This window comes from Drosophila bipectinata, chromosome 3L, assembly GCF_030179905.1.
Source record: "Drosophila bipectinata strain 14024-0381.07 chromosome 3L, DbipHiC1v2, whole genome shotgun sequence".
Taxonomy (NCBI): domain Eukaryota; kingdom Metazoa; phylum Arthropoda; class Insecta; order Diptera; family Drosophilidae; genus Drosophila; species Drosophila bipectinata.
In genome coordinates, this window is record NC_091738.1 from 23,210,524 (window position 1) to 23,230,647 (window position 20,124).

The 20,124-nt window shown below is 36.4% G+C and overlaps 1 protein-coding gene across 26 annotated transcripts in view; it reads left to right on the forward strand.

Moving 5' to 3' along the window:
• The window catches only part of nrm (neuromusculin), an 85,402-nt gene that overhangs the window by 15,043 nt on the left and 50,235 nt on the right, over positions 1-20,124 (forward strand). For 24 of the 26 annotated variants that reach the window (XR_011443000.1, XR_011443001.1, XR_011443002.1 and 21 more), the window contains exons 5-14: positions 390-560; positions 7,798-7,956; positions 8,402-8,478; positions 11,036-11,134; positions 11,194-11,353; positions 13,951-14,062; positions 14,398-14,579; positions 14,638-14,813; positions 17,850-17,981; positions 18,042-18,959. Coding sequence is in view for 23 of the 26 variants with exons in the window: in XM_070280606.1 (XP_070136707.1) it covers positions 390-560; positions 7,798-7,956; positions 8,402-8,478; positions 11,036-11,134; positions 11,194-11,353; positions 13,951-14,062; positions 14,398-14,579; positions 14,638-14,813; positions 17,850-17,981; positions 18,042-18,959 (2,186 nt within the window). In the remaining 3 variants the exon portion in view is untranslated. The remainder of the gene's footprint in view (positions 1-389; positions 561-7,797; positions 7,957-8,401; positions 8,479-11,035; positions 11,135-11,193; positions 11,354-13,950; positions 14,063-14,397; positions 14,580-14,637; positions 14,814-17,849; positions 17,982-18,041; positions 18,960-20,124) is intronic. The other 2 variants (XM_070280605.1, XM_017237766.3) reach the window with 1 other exon arrangement.

A 20,124-nucleotide genomic window follows, 5' to 3' on the forward strand; every position in this document is an offset into this window, starting at 1 on the left:
ACTTTAAACTTCTTAAACTTTTTATAATATCTCTACTAATAAAATAAAATTTTTAACAACCCATCTTTTTCTTCGTTTTAAGAAAATCTGGGTATAGTTAACGTATAAATTGAACTAATATTTATAAGGATGTTATATCCTTGTTATAAAAAATTAATTAAAATAATATTTGTTTAAATTTTGTTATATTTTAATTTCCCTAATTTTCACCGTCATTAGTTTTTGTTCAAAATTTATTAGAATATAAAAAAAAAAATTTCAAGTTCATTTTATTATTCAAGAGTTCAATTATTGAAAAACAAAACTAGACGATACAATTAAATGTTGACTCTCAAAATATATTAATAAAAAAAAATTATATATGGGATTTTAAACACACAATTATGCAGTGCCACCATCGGAAGTTATAATATTGGATGCGAAGGGCGACCGAATTGAGAATGGCAATACAGTGGGTCCAATGCAGGAGCGTCAGTCCCTCAAAGCAACTTGTACTGTAAAAAATACACGTCCTCAGCCAGAAGTGGGTTGGTTTCGTGGATCCAAGCGACTGACAACATGTAAGTAATTCAATTCAAAAAGTCTAATAAAATTAATTATACATTATTAATGTTTATAAGGAGCTCTATTGTCAAGATACTCGACTTTGAAATAACTTGTACTCTACTCTCATACACAGTTGTAGTAGTCGTGTACATATATGTAGCAGGGAGAAGGAATGCATACTGTGTATACATACAGTGTATAACATACACGGTACAAGGGTATATTGTATTTGACGAGGATTCATTATCCGAGTCTTTGACCGGACTTTCGGCGAAACGTTTTCTGGCGCGTGGCATGTTGATTGAATTTCACAACTCGACTGCTTAATTCATGTCGATCCCTTTTCAATTCCTTCTCACCCTCCAATACACACGCACAGTGTGGTGAGTTATGACGAACACTCTCTTTCTCACTCATGCCCACGGCCAGACTACGTTGACAGAATTATGTATCTGCCTCGCACGAAAGAAAGGGGAACCACAAAGAAATAAAACAAATGTGTACCAACAAATAATCGTTATAATTTGAATGTTTAAATTATTCTGCGACACGGCCTTCCTGACCTATCTCACGTCCTCGTGAGTTTACAATATAAAGGTTTTACAAAATATTCTCTTATTATTATTATTATTATTTTCCTTTTAATACATATTCAAATTCAAGCAGGTTTCGCAAAAATACATTTTTCTTCTTAAATAAAAATTGAACAAATTATTTCTTACTCTTATACAACGTTTGCCATGAGATTCAGATTACCACCAACTTAAATTCAAACAATTAAAATTATTCAGCCTTTTCTTTCATAAGGCGATCATATTCTTCATTTCATTTACAAAAATCATGCCAACTACTAGCACACAGTCATTAACAAAATAAACTGGCCAGCCAATAAACAAGTTAATTTAGCCCACAGCTTATATCCAGACAAACCGGCCATCACAAATAGCTCACAGTTTAGTTTATAAGCCGGCCAAATAACTGACGTCCGATCATTACCAAAATTTCAATATTAATGCAGCAAATGGAGAACCACATAACTCGGGCGCTCACCTCTACAGAAAGTCATGAAATATGGAACCGATCCGGAAAGGTCTTTATTCTATTTCAAGATCACAGCCCTCGCCGGCTTGATCTGTGGCATCTTCATCACTGACTTCATCATTCAGTTCTGTGATTTCTTCATCATCACACTCATCATCCAACTCTGTGGTAATCCCCTTCTCAGGCATACGCCTCAAAAATTCGTGAGAATATTTATAGGTTCTATTATTAGTTAGTGCCTTAAGTTTATACCGATCTCCTTCCAATATTTCGGTTACTAAAAACGGTCCTCTAAACTTAGGGTCTAATTTTGTCTGATGTCGCTCTTCGTTCTTAAGCAAAACGTGATCACCAACTTTATGTCTTACAATAGTAGCCTTATCTTTATCAAATCTAGCCTTATCATAATTGGCGTTCTTTTCCATGTTTTGCTTAGCCATTTCTCTAACTTTATCAATATCAACATCGTTCTCATTTTCAACAACAGGTACGAGACCAAACGGCCTTGCTTCTTTGCCAATAAGTAGTTCTAAAGGGCTAACCTTGGTCACTCTATTGGGCGTACAATTAAGAGCCAGTTGAATTTCGCATAAAGCATCTTGCCATGACCCCTGACCTGTCTCAACCGCTGTTAGCATGGACTTTAGAGTACTCATAACTCGCTCTACTTGGCCATTGGCCCGACTAGCACCCGTGGCGATCAGATGCAAATCTATCTTTTGAACCGAACAGAAATCACGGAATGCTGTGCTTGAAAAACTACGTCCCTGGTCTGCGATCAGACGAGAGGGTACGCCGAACAATGATATTTGTGATCTTAATGCCCTAATACAGCTCTCGGTGTCTAGCCTCGATGTATGAGATAAAAAGACAAACTTCGTGAAGGCGTCTATTGACACGATTATGTATTCCTTCTGTTCATTTTTACCACTAAGCTTCCCTGTGATGTCGATGTGGACTGTATGCCACGGGATGTTAACCTTTGGTATGGGATGCAATTCCGCTTGTACCCTACCAGATGGGGGCTTTGACAATCTGCATGTAATACAGTTGTCGACAAATTTGCGAACGTATTTGGACATCTTGTCAAACCAATAGTATTCGTACATTTTCTCAAGGGTTTTTTCCCAACCAAGGTGCATAATTGACTCGTGCACATTGTTTACAGCTGACCACCTAAATGGCTTTGGGATGATAGGGAGACAACGAGTCTTTCCGTTTCTTTGAATTTTCCTATACAGCGTTCCTGCCCTTAACTCGAACGTTTTGGCCAAATCCTCAGAAAGATCATCGTTACGCAATTTAGAAACAATAGACGACGTTTCTACGTCTCGTTGCTGCTCAGCTAACAACCATTTGTCAGTAATCTCTGTTAAATTTATATGTTTTTCCACTGTACCTTTTGACTGGATGCGATCTTTTGATATGGGATTTCGAGACAGAAAATCTACGTGAGCCATTCGTACGCCTGGCCTATACTGAATGTCAAACTCAAAAGATTGCATGTACGACCACCACCTATGGACTCTTGGAGTCAGTTCCGCTTTTGTGCGAGATGCCTTGAGAGAATTGCAATCGGTAAAAACGATAAAATGTCGACCATGCAAGTAATGGCGAAAATGCTTAATAGAATTGAAAACTGCAAGTGTTTCCAACTCATACGAGTGATAACGCGATTCCGCTGACGAAGTCCGTTTACTAAAGTATTCGATAACTCGTGGCTTGTTTTCGATTTTGTGCAACAAAATTGCGCCATAGCCATCGGCACTCGCATCTGTATGAAGCTCAATAGGAAATTGTGGATCGAAAATAGTAAGAACAGGTTCACTAGTCAGGATTGAAATTACCTTCTGTCGTATTTGCTCGTGCTCTAATTCCCATGAAAATGACATGCTTTTTGAAGTTAGAGCATAGAGTGGTTTCAGTAACTGTGAAAACTTGGGTACAAACTGACGAAAATACGAGACCAGTCCAATAAATTGTCTCAGTTGAGTCACAGATTGCGGAGGCGGTAAATCTGTAAGAGCTTGTATTTTTCTAGGATTCGGTCGAATTTCACCTGCTCTAACTTCGAAGCCCAAATATTCTACCCAAGATTTAAGAAAGGAGCATTTTTTAATGTTGAAAGAAAATCCTGCTTCGACGAGTGCTTGTAGAGTTATTTTTAGCCTGTCGAAAGCTTCCTCCTTTGTGCGTGCAACTATCATTACATCGTCCATATAAACGATGGCATATGTATGAGTCAGATCGCCTAGGGCACGATTAATGGCCCTCTGGAATACAGAAGGCGCATTTTTAAGCCCAAAAGGCATAGCCAAGTATTCATACTGCCCTTCTGGGGTTACAAAAGCTGTCCGTTCAATAGAGCTTGGATGTATTGGGATCTGATGGAAGCCACTCGCCATGTCAATGCACGTGAAAAACCTAGCACCACTCAACCTAGCTATCTGGTCAGATATAAGTGGCAATGGGTACTTGTCGGAAACGGTATTGGCATTAAGCTCACGATAGTCAACACACAGACGGTCTGTACCATTTTTCTTGCGGACAAGTAACATCGGACTCGCGAAAGGAGAGGAACTGTGTCTTATTATGTTTGCTTCCAACAGCTCTTGAATGGAATGTCTAACCTTTTCTTTTTCTTCCACACTCAATCGATAAGGGCGTCTCTGAACCGTCCTATTCTGATCAATCAAGCGAATCTCTAACTGTCCCGTAGTCACGCGACTCTGTGGTATACCGTTTATAAAAGAATTTGAATACCCCTGTAATATTGAGAGCAGTTTGTCTTTATCCTGTCCATGTAAATCGGTATCGACATCAGCCAGGTCAGGAGTGCATTCGGAAACTACGACAGGTAATACAGACTTTTCGTTAAACATAGTAAGCGCGCTTGATGTAATTGTCACGCCGATGCCCTGGCTCAAAATTTCCCGGCCAATCAGAGCGTCGTATTTGATATGATTGTCTAAAACTACGTGAAACAAGATTTCGAAAGAACGCTCACAAATTAAAACATTCGCCAATATCTGTAAAGTGCTGCAAACAGAGTTGCCACCTATACCCCTCAATGTCACTACGTTATTTATTCTAGTGCCGGATAATCTCAGTGATGCAGTCTCTTTGATGAGTGAACATTCGGCTCCGGAGTCGAAGTAAAATTGGAACGACTCACCAAACTGCCGCAACGTTCCTAAGGGCTCAAGTACTGTGCATATGTTTACGTCTTTGATGGTATTGCTCTTCATCGGCGGACGCTCCTGACGATCTGGGCACACAGTAGATACATGTCCAGCTTTTCCACATTTATAGCAGATCACGGATGATCGATCTTTTGCTCCAAATTGTTGATTACGGGGCTGCTGACGCTGAGTTGCCTCTTTATTAAAGCGACATTCCGCCTTCTTGTGTCCGGGTTTGCCACAATTAAGACACGTGATGTGAGACATAGTCCTGACTCTTTTTCCTTGGGCTGCTGATAAGTTGTCACTTGAATGCTGGTTCTGTCTAGTGTCGAACGAAAAGGCTTTGAGTTCCTGATGCAGCTCTTTTCTGGTTTTGATATCCGTCGTAAAAACCAAGCGGCGCAATCGTTTGTCTATCCCAGCTGCATGTGCCAACGTAACGGATACTGCAATCTGCTCGACGCTAAGTGACTTCCAGCGGGCCATAAGTGATGTGACCATTCTGCTTCCATACAGCGACAAGCACTCTCCTTCGTTTGGGCGTGCATTTAGCAAATTCATAACGGTTGCGGCCAAAGTCTCCGTTCCAGAAAAATATTGCAAAAATAATTCTCGGAACTGCGTCCACGTAATGCCGGGAAAACATGTCTGCGAGAGCCAGTGAGATGCGGTGCCTTCCAGTGATTTGCTGAGGGACATTACAAGAGCGCTGCCCACTAGCTGGTTTTCGGACAAGATGTAGTCGACCGTTGAACACCAGGAGAGAGCGTCTGATCCTGCACGATCAGGGTTGAACTTTGGCAGAACAATGTTTTTGGCATCTTTTGGTTCATTTTGAGAGCACTGCACTTGTTTTATTAGCTCAGCGAAATTACGATTTTTTACGAGGGACATTACAAGAGCGCTGCCCACTAGCTGGTTTTCGGACAAGATGTAGTCGACCGTTGAACACCAGGAGAGAGCGTCTGATCCTGCACGATCAGGGTTGAACTTTGGCAGAACAATGTTTTTGGCATCTTTTGGTTCATTTTGAGAGCACTGCACTTGTTTTATTAGCTCAGCGAAATTACGATTTTGCATCTCCAAAATTGACAAAAGATTTGCATCATCGGCTGGAGGCGGAGGTAATCCCACTTCTGATGACGAGGATTCATTATCCGAGTCTTTGACCGGACTTTCGGCGAAACGTTTTCTGGCGCGTGGCATGTTGATTGAATTTCACAACTCGACTGCTTAATTCATGTCGATCCCTTTTCAATTCCTTCTCACCCTCCAATACACACGCACAGTGTGGTGAGTTATGACGAACACTCTCTTTCTCACTCATGCCCACGGCCAGACTACGTTGACAGAATTATGTATCTGCCTCGCACGAAAGAAAGGGGAACCACAAAGAAATAAAACAAATGTGTACCAACAAATAATCGTTATAATTTGAATGTTTAAATTATTCTGCGACATATTCATGTATATGTATGTACATATCGGCTATTCCGGCGGATGGTCAACCAGGACCGAAAAAATAAATGTCCATGTTCCTCGATTCTTTTTTTGTATTTTCATAAAAAAATATCCAAATTTTTATAATCTACGGGATTTATAGCATATGTCAATTTTTTTTATTTTTTTTAAAAAGCAAGAAAAGTATGTAAAAATGTAATTTTTACCTTTTTTTACTTTTAAAGACATTTTTATGTTCATTTATTTCTCAAGGAAAACATATGATGTGTTTGCTATTTTTGTACTAAATCTCTTAATAAAAATTTAATAAGACGAGAAAAATTCAAAGAGAGCGAAAAAATGTTCAATTACCTCTTAATTTGTACTTTGATTCTTATCTATGTTCTAATCGTACGTTCGCAACCCAAAACATAATTTTATTGTAATTGCTTCGCATCAAGTGAAAGCAGGTGGATGAAACTTTATGTGTTGAGTCATTTTAGTGTAAACTATTGAAATTTAAAAAACAAATCCCGACTTTTTCAAGAAAATTTTTTTATATTGAATTTTAAAGTGGCGTACGTTTGCGACCGTATGACGTACATACGTATAAAAAATAATATTATTTAAAAAAAAAATTTTCTTTCGTTTAACAAGCTTATAAATTGTTGTAGATGGATAAAAGAAGTGACAATTAAAATTAAAATTAAAAATAAAATTTAAATTTAATTTTTTATTAAAAAAAAAAAAAAGGGTGAAACGTGATTTTTTAAGAAAATATAAATTTATTTATAAAAACAAAGAGATAAACAAAAAAAAAAAAAAAAAAAAAAATTTTATGTGGAAAAATCGTACGTTTGCGACCCCTACTTAATTTAATTTAAAAAAAACTAATGGAGATATTTAATTCAGAATAGACTCGATAAAAAGCTACATGCCTCTATTTAAAAAAAAAAGTTATTGCATTATTCCATTCCAATTCGCAGATTTATTGATTTTGCTAGATCAAGCCGAAACCGACTTCCATTTCGCGTACGTTCGCGACCTCGTGTTTTTTGCCCATATTATGAAAATGAAAAATCCATTAGAACCATAATTTACACTAAGAAAAGAACTCACAAAATGCTATCGGAAACAAAAAAAAAGTATCAGAAACTGTTTTTTTCTTTAATTTTTTGGCACTAATTGCGTACAAACGTACGTTCGCGACCCCAGGAAATGCCCATATGTATGTAATATAGTGATGGTACAATCTCCATAAAGTAAATATATATTCTTGATCAGCATTAAAAGTCGAGTCGATATCGCCACGCCCGGAGATCACGTTTGGGTCCATTTTTTTCGGGCACTTCCGCTCTTTAATTTGACTTAATGAAAGGATTGGAGGCAAAATAAAAGAAAGGAAAGCTTAAATCGGGATTAAAACTAATCAAACGGGGTCAAAAGTTTAAGACAAACTTTGTTTGTCTAGCAAAGGGTATCTCTTTGCAGGGGTAAAAAAATGCTCAATTAAAATATAGCCATTTATATATTTTTACGTATTTTTACAAAATATTTACGTATTTATGCCTCCGTTTTTTCACAGATTCACCTACGCATGACATTAAAGACGGTCTTTTCACATCAACACTAGAATTGGATTGGTCATTATCACGTGAAGATCTGGCCCAAGAAATAGAATGCCGAGTGAAGTCGGCAGCTATGCCAGAAACTATTGTTAAAAAATTTAGTATAAACTTGCAAGGTAATGCAATAAAGAAAATTCATATTAAGCATGTCCACCATATATTACCAATATTAGGGAAGGCATGTACTTATTCATTTCATTCACTGCATGCATTGAACAAAAATTCGTTTTCTCCGGACCTCTTTGAAAATTATTTCGATACGGTTTTTTCCTCGCCATAGACCACTGAGACCAAGAGAACCACATTGTTGCCGAAATCGCCACTTTATCACTTACCTACTGGCCAATGCAATGAAAATTTCCAAAAAAATTGTTGTATTTAAAGTAATTCGATCGATATAGTTTTAAAAATTTCTTTATCTTCATTTATTGAAATCGATTTAAGTAGTCTCAAGAAATTCATCTTTAAGGTACCGATGCACTAGAATCTTGCAACTAGATGGAGCATTCTCTATACACAGTGGCTCAAAATTATAATATTTGACAATATTTTTTATTTTAGTACGCCCAACAAGCATTGAAATGAATGGTGTTGAGCATCATACAGTGCAAGGAAGCAAAGTGATTTTAACTTGTGATGTAAGTAATTATATGACTAATATTATTCTATACTGTTTACTGCAATTTTTCAAGATTTTAACTTTCAGAATATATAATAAGTAACTATTTTGGTTGCTGATTATGGGACAATGGAAAAAATACTCAAATTACCCTAAATTACGTTTTAAAAAAAATCGTTAAAACCCTATTTAATACGTTTTTCCAATATCATTAATATGCGGTTGAAATATTGCTTATTCGGCTTAGTAAGATTATTTTCTATCAAAAAAGTGATGACATTTTCGATCACTCATCTAGATTTGATTTATTGGCCAAAAACAGAATCTGTAGAAAGTCCGAACCTTTTAACCTAAAAAACACCAAGTTATGGCATTAAAAAGTTATGATTTATAGCAATACACCTTTCTACCTTTCCCGACCATTTCTATATACATATGTACATAAAGAAAGGGAAAGGGAAAAAGAAAGGTTTTGAGAAAATTGATAAGCCAATGGCTTTAAAGCTAAAAGACAGACAGTGGATCAGACTGACCGACAGACAATCTTATATCGGAGGTGATCATGATCAATAATATCCTTTCTTAAATATAGGGTAAGAGATCTCCTTCACCGCGTCTTCTTCACTTCTTCAGAGTTGACTAAAATTAAGTGTGTAATAACCCTTTTAGAAATCAGGTAAAAATAACAGGTCGTTATTTTTATTAAAAACAAGGAAGGAAAGCTAACTTCGACCGGAGCCGAAGTTGATATACCCTTGCAGTTAACACCGGATATACATATATCCCTAAAATCGGATATAGTTGGCCGATCCTTATTAGAATATCATAATATAACCAATTTATTACAATACAATATCTTTTTGTTACAATACAAAAAAAGTCTGAAACTTCTATTTTCAAGAACACCAAAGTTGGTATTTTTACCAAATACCATATCCGATCGTGCAGTTATATGGCAGCAATTAGATATAGTCGTCCGATAGTTATGAAAGTTGGTATGTGGGACCTTAACTGACCTAAAATAGAATCAGTACGCATTTCCAATTTTCTATCTTCAAAAACACAAAAGTTGGGTCATTTACGATTGTTCACTTATATGACAGCTATAGGTTATAGTCGGTTGATCGTTATGAAATTTGATCGTATTGTTTTGGGAAAAATAGCATTTGTACGGAACTCTCTAACTTTAAAAACACCAAAGTTATACTACTGTGGGCAAAAAGTAATGTGAATTTGTTTGTAAAATTCAAATTTTTTTGTTTATTCTCCTGAATCAATTTCATCTCCTTCAAAGTAATCCTTTTAAATTAAGTAATCCTATTAATCCTTCCTATTAAATACCCTTATGGTATTACCCAACCGTTTCGAAACGCGTTACCCGGAGTGGTCTCTTGAGTTTTGGGAATAGCCAGAAGTCACATGGAGCCAAATCAGGAGTTACGGCGGTTGCGGAACGATATGCGTCGAATTCTTGGCGAAATGGTCATGAAGAACGAGTGCAGTGTGCGACGTTGCATTACCGTGATGAAAAAACCAAAAGGTGTTGGCCCATAATTCTGGTCTTTTTCGACGAATTGCTTCACGCAAACGAAAGGAATGAAAAGGAATTCATAGTGCACCACACCACGAAAATCGAAAAAAGACTTATTATAACCTTGATTTTCGAACTCCAAGTCATCAACACGTCCCAAGTCATCCCGACCCTCTTTTAAGTCTTTGTACCACTTATAAACATTTTTGTGAGACATGGTAGAATTACCAAAAGCCTTCCGCAACATCCTCAACGTTCCAGCAGCCGAAATTTCATTTCGCAAACAAAATTTGATGCTACTTCTCTGCTCAATTAAATCAGACATTGTAAAAATCGACAAATGCACAAAATATTGTGTACTGATACTGACATTGAAATGAAAGTACCGAAATTACCAGATGTCATAAACAGTCCTGCCAACATAAGACAAAAAAAACTAATCCGCCATCTTAAGCCCGCGAATTTTAAATTGAAAATTCACTTTACATTTTTCCCACAGTAGTAGTAGTAGCATTTCCGATCAATCAGTTATTTGGCAGCTATAGGATGTAGTCGGCCGATCTCGGCCGTTCCGACTTATTGCGAAGGAAAGAAGTGTGTGCAAAGTCGATAGCTTTGAAACTGAGAGACTAGTTCGCGTAGAAACAGACAGACAGACAGACAGACAGATGGACAGCCGGACATGCTCATTTCAACTCAGGAGGTGATCCTGATCAAGAGTATATATACTTTATAGGGTCGGAGATGTCTCTTTTCCTGCGTTGCACAATTTGGACCAAAATTATTATACACTCTGCATTCGCGCAGTAATTTTCTACCAATGACGCCCGGGGGATATAAAATGTAAATTTCTATAATTTCTAAAGCACGCTATATAATACCACTTGATAATATTTAATAACACAATGTTAATGTAACGGTTTTCGTTATTACGTTTTTAACGGTTGTTTTTTTCCTAGAAACATAATTAAATACAAAAAAAAAATGGAATTTCTTATCTACATATGTTTAAACTTTAAAAAAACTTAACAAAAATTAATTACAGATTCATGGAGCTCGGCCACCAGTAAACCTTACTTGGTATAACGTTACAACCCCCATAACAACAGAAGAAAATATTCTTACCGAGATTCGTACTAAAGCAGTGAGTAAAAATATATTATATATGTACCTTCTTTAATAATATCATGATTATTTTAATAGTTTGAAAAAAACGACGGTACATATCATACCCAGTCTGAACTAATTTTCAATGCGACTCGTTTTGAGAATGACCGCGTATTTCGCTGTGAGGCAGAAAATATAGTGATACAAATAAATCGAGAAAAGCCAATATCGTCGGCACTCACATTAGAAGTCTTGTGTAAGTAATTTTAAAATTGATTTTAAATTTGTTTTTCAGATATATAATATATTAACTATAGAAAAAGTTAGGCTTAAAAAATTTTTCAAAATACCTTCAATTACTGGTGCTACAGAAATTGGCGATTTGTGGTGGCGGGAGGGGGCCAAAAATTTGAAACAATCTTAAACTGCGTGGAGTTCCCATGCCAAATCCTACAGATCTATCTCTTATAGTCTCTCTTATAGGCTCAACTGCACCACCTTTTGCTACGAAATCTTGCCATCCTTGTAGGCATTTCTACCCAACTACAGCTACCCTTTCACCCAAGCGATGGTTAATGAAGCTGTCCATGTCCGTGAGCGAACCGCACCGCCAGCAGTACGCCAGCAGTTTTCATGTTGGCCGCAGCGGCGGCATGCCGTTGCCGGACTTGGTTCCGGCATCGTCCTGGGTAAAATGTCCGGTGCAGTCCGTACATGCGGCTGACCCCTCTACCTGCTCGGGGAACTTGAGTGGCCTCCTCGTCCCGTCGAATCAAAAGCTCCACTGCCTCACTTGCTTGGCGACTTGTCCGTCGGCCGTCCCAAGCGTCACCCTTAACTCGCTCGCCCCGTCGCCCCAGAGCCTTTTTGCGCCTTGGCCTTTCTTGATGGCGGCGATGATTTAGCATGGAACGTGGCCTGTTATCAAATTTTCAAGTCATGTAGTGAAACCTTCTCGTGCCCCGCCAGCCCTTCTCCAAGACCGTGGCGTACCTCACCAATTTCCTCTTCTTCAGATTGTACACCCACGATAGTGCCATGCTTGATTCACCACCGATGCTCTTCTTTGCCGTACTCAATCAATGAACCAGGTTGGATGCCAATATGTGGATGCCTACCTATGCTGAGTTAGCTCAGGGTTGTAGGGGTCGCTCCACAAGTATTGTGAGGCTCCTCACAGCGCGAGGCCTTAGATGTAGTTCGAACTTAATAGTCTAAATGTATCATGCTGGGGATATGTTGAACTGCGTGGCAAAAACGTCTAGTTTTTTTTATAAAGAACGTTAAAATGTGAGTGTGTTAGTAAATGCATACATGGATGTATACATTATCAATAATTAGGTTATGTAGAACAAGCAAGGAAAGCAAACTTCGGGCGGAGCCGAAGTTGATACACCCTTGCAGTTAAAACTGGATATATATCGCAAACATCGGATATAGTTGGCCGATTCTTATGGGAATATGAATATATAATCCAATTTATTACAATACAAAATCTAAAAAAAATCCCAGACTTCTATCTTCAAACATGCGAAAGTTGGTTTTTCTACCAAAAATCATTTCCGATCGTTCAGTTATATGGCTGCTATAAGATATAGTCGGTATAAGATATACATAGATATATAAGATATATAAGATAATACCATTTCCGATCGTTCAGTTATATGGCATTTATATGATATAGTCGGCCGATCCAAGAATATAATCTGTACCAAGTTCCAGCTTTCTATCTTCAAAAACACGAAAGTTGGGTAATTTCCGATCGTTCAGTTATATAGCAGCTATAGGATATGGTCGGCCGATTCTTACAAAATTTTGCATGTCGTATTATTATGCCAAAAATAGCTCTATTAATAGCTATATAAGTCGGAACGACCGGGATCAGCTGACTATATCCATATATAACTGAATATATAACGGAAGTGGCCCAACTTTCGTGTTTTTGAAGATAGTTTATCATATTATATTTATTATATTATATTTTATACAACATATTATATTTTTGGGCAGTTAATCCGACCTACCAAATTTAATAACGATCGGCCGACTATATCTTATAAATGCCATATAACTGAACGATCGGAAATGGTATTTGGTAGAAATATTAACTGTGGTATTTTTGAAGATAGAAGCTTGGGACTTTTTTTATATTTTTTATTGTAATTAATTGGTTTTATTGTGATATTCTCTCAAGGATCGGCCAACTATATCCGATGTTTGCGATATATATCCGGTTTAAACTGCAAGTATATAAAGTTCGGCTCCGCCCGAAGTTAGCTTTCCTTTCTTGTTTTTGAAATATCTTTTAAATTTTGACAATTTTGGGATACCTTTATAGTTTTTGGAATTTTTTTTCTTTTGTTCTTGTATTAAGATTTCATTAAAGCAGGTTAGAACAGAGTCGCAGTGCATAGCCTGGTACTTGACGGGTCGGGTTTAACCCTATGAAGAACCAAAATTTTTTCTGATTCGAATTTTTATAATCAAATAAGAAAAGAAAAGCTAACTTCAAGCGGAGCAGAATTGGATATATACATATTTGGCCAATCTATATGGAATGCTCATAATAAAATCAATTTCTTAGAATACACAATTCAATAAAAGTTTCAAGCTTTTATCATGTAAAATAACAATGTTGTTATTCCGATCGTTCAGTTGTAGCTTTAGGACTGAGAGACTAGTTCGCATTGTAAATTTGTCTACTAGATTTTTTCACTTACTGAGACTTACTTACAGTAGCTTACGTCGCTTGTATTATTTGCACGATTTTAGTTTTGGTATTAAATGGAATATTTAAAAAATTGACAACGTTAAATAAAATACTGAAAGAAACAATTTTTTTTTTATATTTAGATCCTCCAGTCGTCAAAGTCAGCCCACCTGAGGTGGTCACCAATACAAGTGAAATAGTGTTACTTAATTGTGAATATGTGGCAAACCCAGCATCGTTAACCAATGTTGTATGGTAAGTAAAAATTGACTGTATTACGGTCAGAGACTTCAAATACCAAGCAAATCTGCATTATTTGGAAATCCAATCAGATGTTATGTTGCTTTAAAGATTTTAACAGGATCAACAAAGGCTCAATAAATGCTTTAAAAAACTTAAAACTTAAAAAAAATTACTTAAAAAAAAAAGAACTGATATGTTCCACACAAATATCTTGTTAAGGTCCCGGTGCAAATATGATATGAAGAACTATTGGTTTAGTAAAATTTGTTCAATTTCATAAGTGCATTTAAGTGTTTTATTGCATTAAAAAATATTTGATAACATGATAACATTTCTTATGTTTTTAGGTATCGGAATAATGAAGTTGTGAACGTTAACAATACAGATCGTTACCAGGGGGGTAATTCCGAGAACGTGGCTCTTGTTATTAAGTCTACCGAAAAAGACGATACGGGAAATTATTCCTGTCAGTTATCAAATTCTATTGGAAAAGGAGTTTCTGAACAAGAAATTAATCTGGATGTGCAGTGTAAAAATTAATAATTTTATATTTTTAAATAAAATCCATACATTAACAATTATTTCAGATGTTCCTATTGTGGAGGTTGTTATGATTCCCGAAGGCCCTGTTAAGGAGAGCGACGAATCAAATGTTACCCTCTTTTGCAATATAATTGGCGCTAACCCATCCCTTCTTACCAAAGTGAGATGGTACGCCAATTCAACTCTACTTAAGGAACTTCCCGACTGCGAAGAAACTAATGTAAGTAATTAGAAAACGTTAAATTCTTTTTATACCCGGTACTTGTAGAGTACAAAGGTATATTGTAGTCGTTTGAATTTATATAACATAGACATAGAGAAGACATAGACATATAACATAGAGAAGATATATATACTCTATGGGGTCGGAAATGTCTCCTTCTCTGTGTTGCACACTTTTTCCCAAAATTATAATACCAAGGATAGAAAAACCGCTAACGAGGTAAAATACCGGTGACGGACCAGCATGCTGGTCCTGTATACAAAATATATGTTTCTTATGTGCTATATAAAAAATATATTGTTATTAGAGATACTATAAGAGATAAGACTATCCGATTTGGAACTTGGAAGATTGTTAAACTAAATTGTTAAAATTTGAACTCTTGAATCTTAGAGACTGTAGGAGATATATGTAGCTATAGGAATTGGCATGGATACTCTTACAGAACACACGCAGTTCAAGTTTTTTTTTCAAAATTTTGCCACGCCTTCACAATGTGTAAATTTCTGCAGCGAAAGTACAGGAAGGCTTCTTTTAAAAAAAAAGAAGCCAAAATATTTCTATAGTAAATATAAATCTGAAAAACAAATTTCACCCAGATTGATTTTTAGAGGAGATATACCCATATATATACAATTTCCTATACAAACCGGCTAAAATTTTAAATTCGTGGATCTCGAAGACTATAAAAGATAGAACTATTGGATTTGTAATTTGGACTCGTATGGTATACGAGTTTGTTTCAAAATCTTTCAACGTCCACTCCCGCCTCCAAAACAAAGGTCTGTTATTAGCGCCAGTTCGATAATATTTGTAAAAAATGTTTTGATGCCAAACTGTTCCAATAGATAATAGCTAATATAATCTAAAGTACAATAGCTAATCAAAAAGGAGCCAAATCGGATAATTTTTGAAAAGGTACAGACTTTTTAGTCTCCTTCCCTTCTGAATCGGTAGAATGGGCATAGGATTGTTGTTGTTTTTTTGCCCACGCGAAAAAGTATGCAACAAAAATTTATTGCTAAGCTTGTATACCGTTAAAGCTTAAATTTTAAGCAGTAATAGACAGGGCCCTCGCCCAGGGACATAGGAAATTTCTCTGCCCGACCTCTGCCACACACAGATTTGGAACTTGCGTTCATATAATATCCGCGCAGAAGAAGATTGTGTCCAAATTTTGCCACGGCCACTCCTACCCTCAAAAAAAAAATCTGGTTGCAGCGCAAGTTCGTTAATGTTTTAAAAAAAAAAATTTGATGCTAAACTGATCCAATAATTAACAAAGTGCGACAGTTATTTGGAACTTTGGACAGTGATTTGAAGAGACCTATTAGGAATGGTTTATTAGGTCGAACACACAGTGCGACAGTGATTTGGAACTTTTGAAGAGACCTAGTGGGAATTGTTCATTAAATTTGAAATTTTTTTTGTTTGAAATTTTTCAAACACCCTCAAAATCTTGATTTATTTGGAAAAAACGGTTTTTCGGAACTTTTTTGCTCTTAAAAATTCATAAACGCGTAATTTTAAGCCGATTTTAAAATTTTTTTCGTTTTTCGATAGTTAAATGTTAGAGAAAAAAAATATATCTTTAATTTATTTCAACAAAAAGTATAAAATTTTTACGCAAGAAACTGACATTTTCGAATTTTTGTCGTGGTTTTCGGACTCTGACGCTATTTTTTCGGTACAACTTACAAGAAATGATATTCATTTTTTCTAATATCAATATTGTCTCATTAATCCTGAATAAAACTAGACCCATTTCATTACGAAATTATGAAAATAGTCGAAATTATAAACCTTGTAGACAATGATGATGGGACTTTATTTATCAAATTTATTCGACGCATTATGAATTAATTCGTAAAACTATTCCATAGCTGCTTCAATAGTGTTACAGAAAATTTCAATCAATTTCAGCCTAATGATTGCGAAGAGCAATAAAATTTGTCTTTCTAAAGCATTTGAAACGAAGTTGAACATTAAAGCCAGCATCATTATAAGGCACATCAATTAACACCGATGCTAATAGTGTAGGATGTTGAAAGTCTTCAGGAAGCGATAGCGGCGGGGACCGAATGACTGTCATAGTGAATGACACAGGATGAAAAATATAAGGTCCTAAAATCTGCCATGAGTGTTATGAATTGGGTTAAGTTGAAATCAGCAAAATCAGTTAGGCCATCGATAAAGTCGTTATGATAACTGGAAAGCAGGGAACGGTCTTCCTCAGACGGAATCCAGGATATGAGGGGAAGGTTGAAATCTCCCATAATTAGGATTAAATCAGAGTCCTTGACCAACGAAAAAACAGACTTAATGGCCTCTAGGTGGTGAAAATATACAATATATTCAACCATGGGAAGAATGTAGGAACAGGTCAGAAAAATATGAGACGAGCCAGTTAAAATTTTCACCGCAATGAAGTCTTAGTAATCCGCACTCATTCGAGAAAGGAATAAGTTCAGCAGAGTACTCATTATTAACAGCAATGAGGACACTACCTGTAAAAGATGGACGATCCAATCGAAACACAGAGACAGAGGAATTAAGCCAAGTTTCAATAAGAAATAGCATCAGATATAAATTAACTATCGACATAGTTTGGCATCAAAAGTTTTTCAAAAAACCTTTCCGTACTGGCGCTACAGAAATTACCCATTTGTGGGGCGGAAGGGGGCGTGCCTAAAATTGGCGTGCCTAACAAACTAGAATTGCGTGAACATTATAGTAAACTCCATGCCAAAGGCTATAGCTTTATCTTATAGTCTGAGATCCACGCGTTCATAGGAACAGACGGACATGGCTATATCCACTCAGCTGTTAATGCTGACCAAGAATATTGTATATTCTATATTCTAATAGAATATTGTATATAATATTCTATTGTATTTTGCAATATTTTATATTGTACTATATATTGTATAGTCGGAGATAATTCCATGTATTCTAATTTTCAGCAGGAGTTGTCTTTCCTTTTTTCCAAAGTCGTTTACGTGTCTAAACATATTATAAATTTTATCCATTCAGGAAGATCTTTGCCATATTGATCCAAGTAAATTATTATTGGAAAGCATAGGACGAGGTTTTTTCTACAATTATTCTTGCGAGGGATTGAACGCTGCTGGCTGGGGACCACGAAGTGAAGATAAGGAGCTTATGGTAAGTTTGACTCTGTAGCCAAGAAATACATTTTTTTTTTATAACCGATTTCTTGTTTAGGTACATTATGAACCGGGACCTGCTTCACTTTCTAATTTTCCCCTAATCGCTGTAAAAAAAAAAAGCGTTGTATTAACTTGTTCCGTGGATGATCCTGGGTATCCAGATTCAAATAGGTTTGTAACTACGCAAGCCGTCCAGAATAACAATAAAAAGGCAATATCATACCCCATACTTATTACTTACCATACAGTAAAAGCGTTAAAGTCTAATGAAGCCGACATTGCTTTAGAATCATTTTTGTTGCAAAAAATGCCGCAAAAATTAAGTACTCCATCGGAAAATTCATCACAAACAATACTATCAAGTGAATCCAGTCCATTCAATGAAATTAAAGAAACACATGCTTTAATTGACTTTAATTACAATAATTCACCATGTACATTACTCACGCTCACTACATACACAAAAAAATTACAACTTGTAGTCCTTTACACAGGATTACAATCAAATCTCGTATCATCCACCTACGCTCTCTATCGTAAAATGGGAAAATTTACATTCAATGCTCAAATGATTTCAAAACCTAACAGATATCGTTGGCTACGTGGAGGACGTGGTCCGTTACAGGACGTTGTTACAAAAGATTGGACAGTGGAACCAGTAGGACTTGACAGTCGTACCAACTATTCTTGCTATGCTTACAACGAAGGTGGTAGGGGAATTATGGCCACAGTTAACCTTAAGGTGCATGCACCACCATTTTTTATAAAAAACTTGCCGCCATACACTGGAATCCTGCACTCTTCGACGAATGCAAATTTAACCTGTCGTATTGAATGTGTTCCAAGATGTGAAATATCATGGTTAAAGGGTGGGATCCCTATTGAGAAGAATAATACTAAATATTTTGTAAAAGAAAAATATATGGAATCATCGCCGGCAACTGGAGATTTTGAAAGCATGCTATCCGTTTTGGTAAGTTCTGTATTTATTTTCGGTACTCTTGCTAGTATATTGTAATCGGGCTTACGACTTTAACTAAAAACAAGAAAGGAAAGCTAACTTCGGGCGGAGCCGAAGTTTATATACCCTTGCAGCTAAAACCGGATATATATCGCAAACATCGGATATAGTTGGCCGATGCTTATGAAATTTGGTAGGATGGATCAAAATTTAATCTGTACCAAGTTCCAGCTTTCTATCTTCAAAAACACGAAAGTTGGGTCATTTCCGATCGTTCAGTTATATGGCAGCTATAGGATATAGTCGGCCGATCCTTATGAAATTTGGTACGTTGGATCAACTGACCAAAAATAGAATCTGTATTAAATTTCAGCTTTCTATCTTCAAAAACACAAAAGTTGGGTCATTTCCGATCGTTCAGTTATATGGCAGCTATAGGATATAGTCGGCCGATCCTTATAAAATTTGGCATGTCGTAATTTTTTGCCAAAAATAGCTCTCATGTCAAATTTGAACTTTCTAACTCTAAAAACACCAAAGTTATACCATTTCCGATCAATCAGTTATATGGCAGCTATAGGATATAGTCGGCCGATCCGGGCCGTTCCGACTTATATACTGCGTGCAAAGGAAAGAAGGGTGTGTGCAAAGTTTCAAGACGATAGCTTCAAAACTGAGAGACTAGTTCGCGTAGAAACGGACAGACAGACAGACGGACAGACGGACAGACGGACATGCTCATATCAACTCAGGAGGTGATCCTGATCAAGAATATATATACTTTATAGGGTCGGAGATGTCTCCTTCACTGCGTTGCACACTTTTGACCAAAATTATAATACCCTCTGCAAGGGTATAACAAGAAAGCAAAGCTAACTTCGGGCGGAGCCGAAGTTGATATACCCTTGCAGTTAAAACCGGATATATATCGCAAACATCGGATATAGTTGTCCGATCCTTATGAGAATATGATAATATAACCCAATTTATTATAATACAAAATTAAAAACAAGTCCCAAACTTCTATCTTCAAAAATAGCAAAGTTGGTATTTCTCTATATAAAAATATAATCTGTATTAAATTCCAGCTTTCTACGCAAACTAGTCTCTCAGTTTTAAAGCTATCGACTTGAAACTTTGCACACACCCTTCTTTCCTTTGCACGCAGTATATAAGT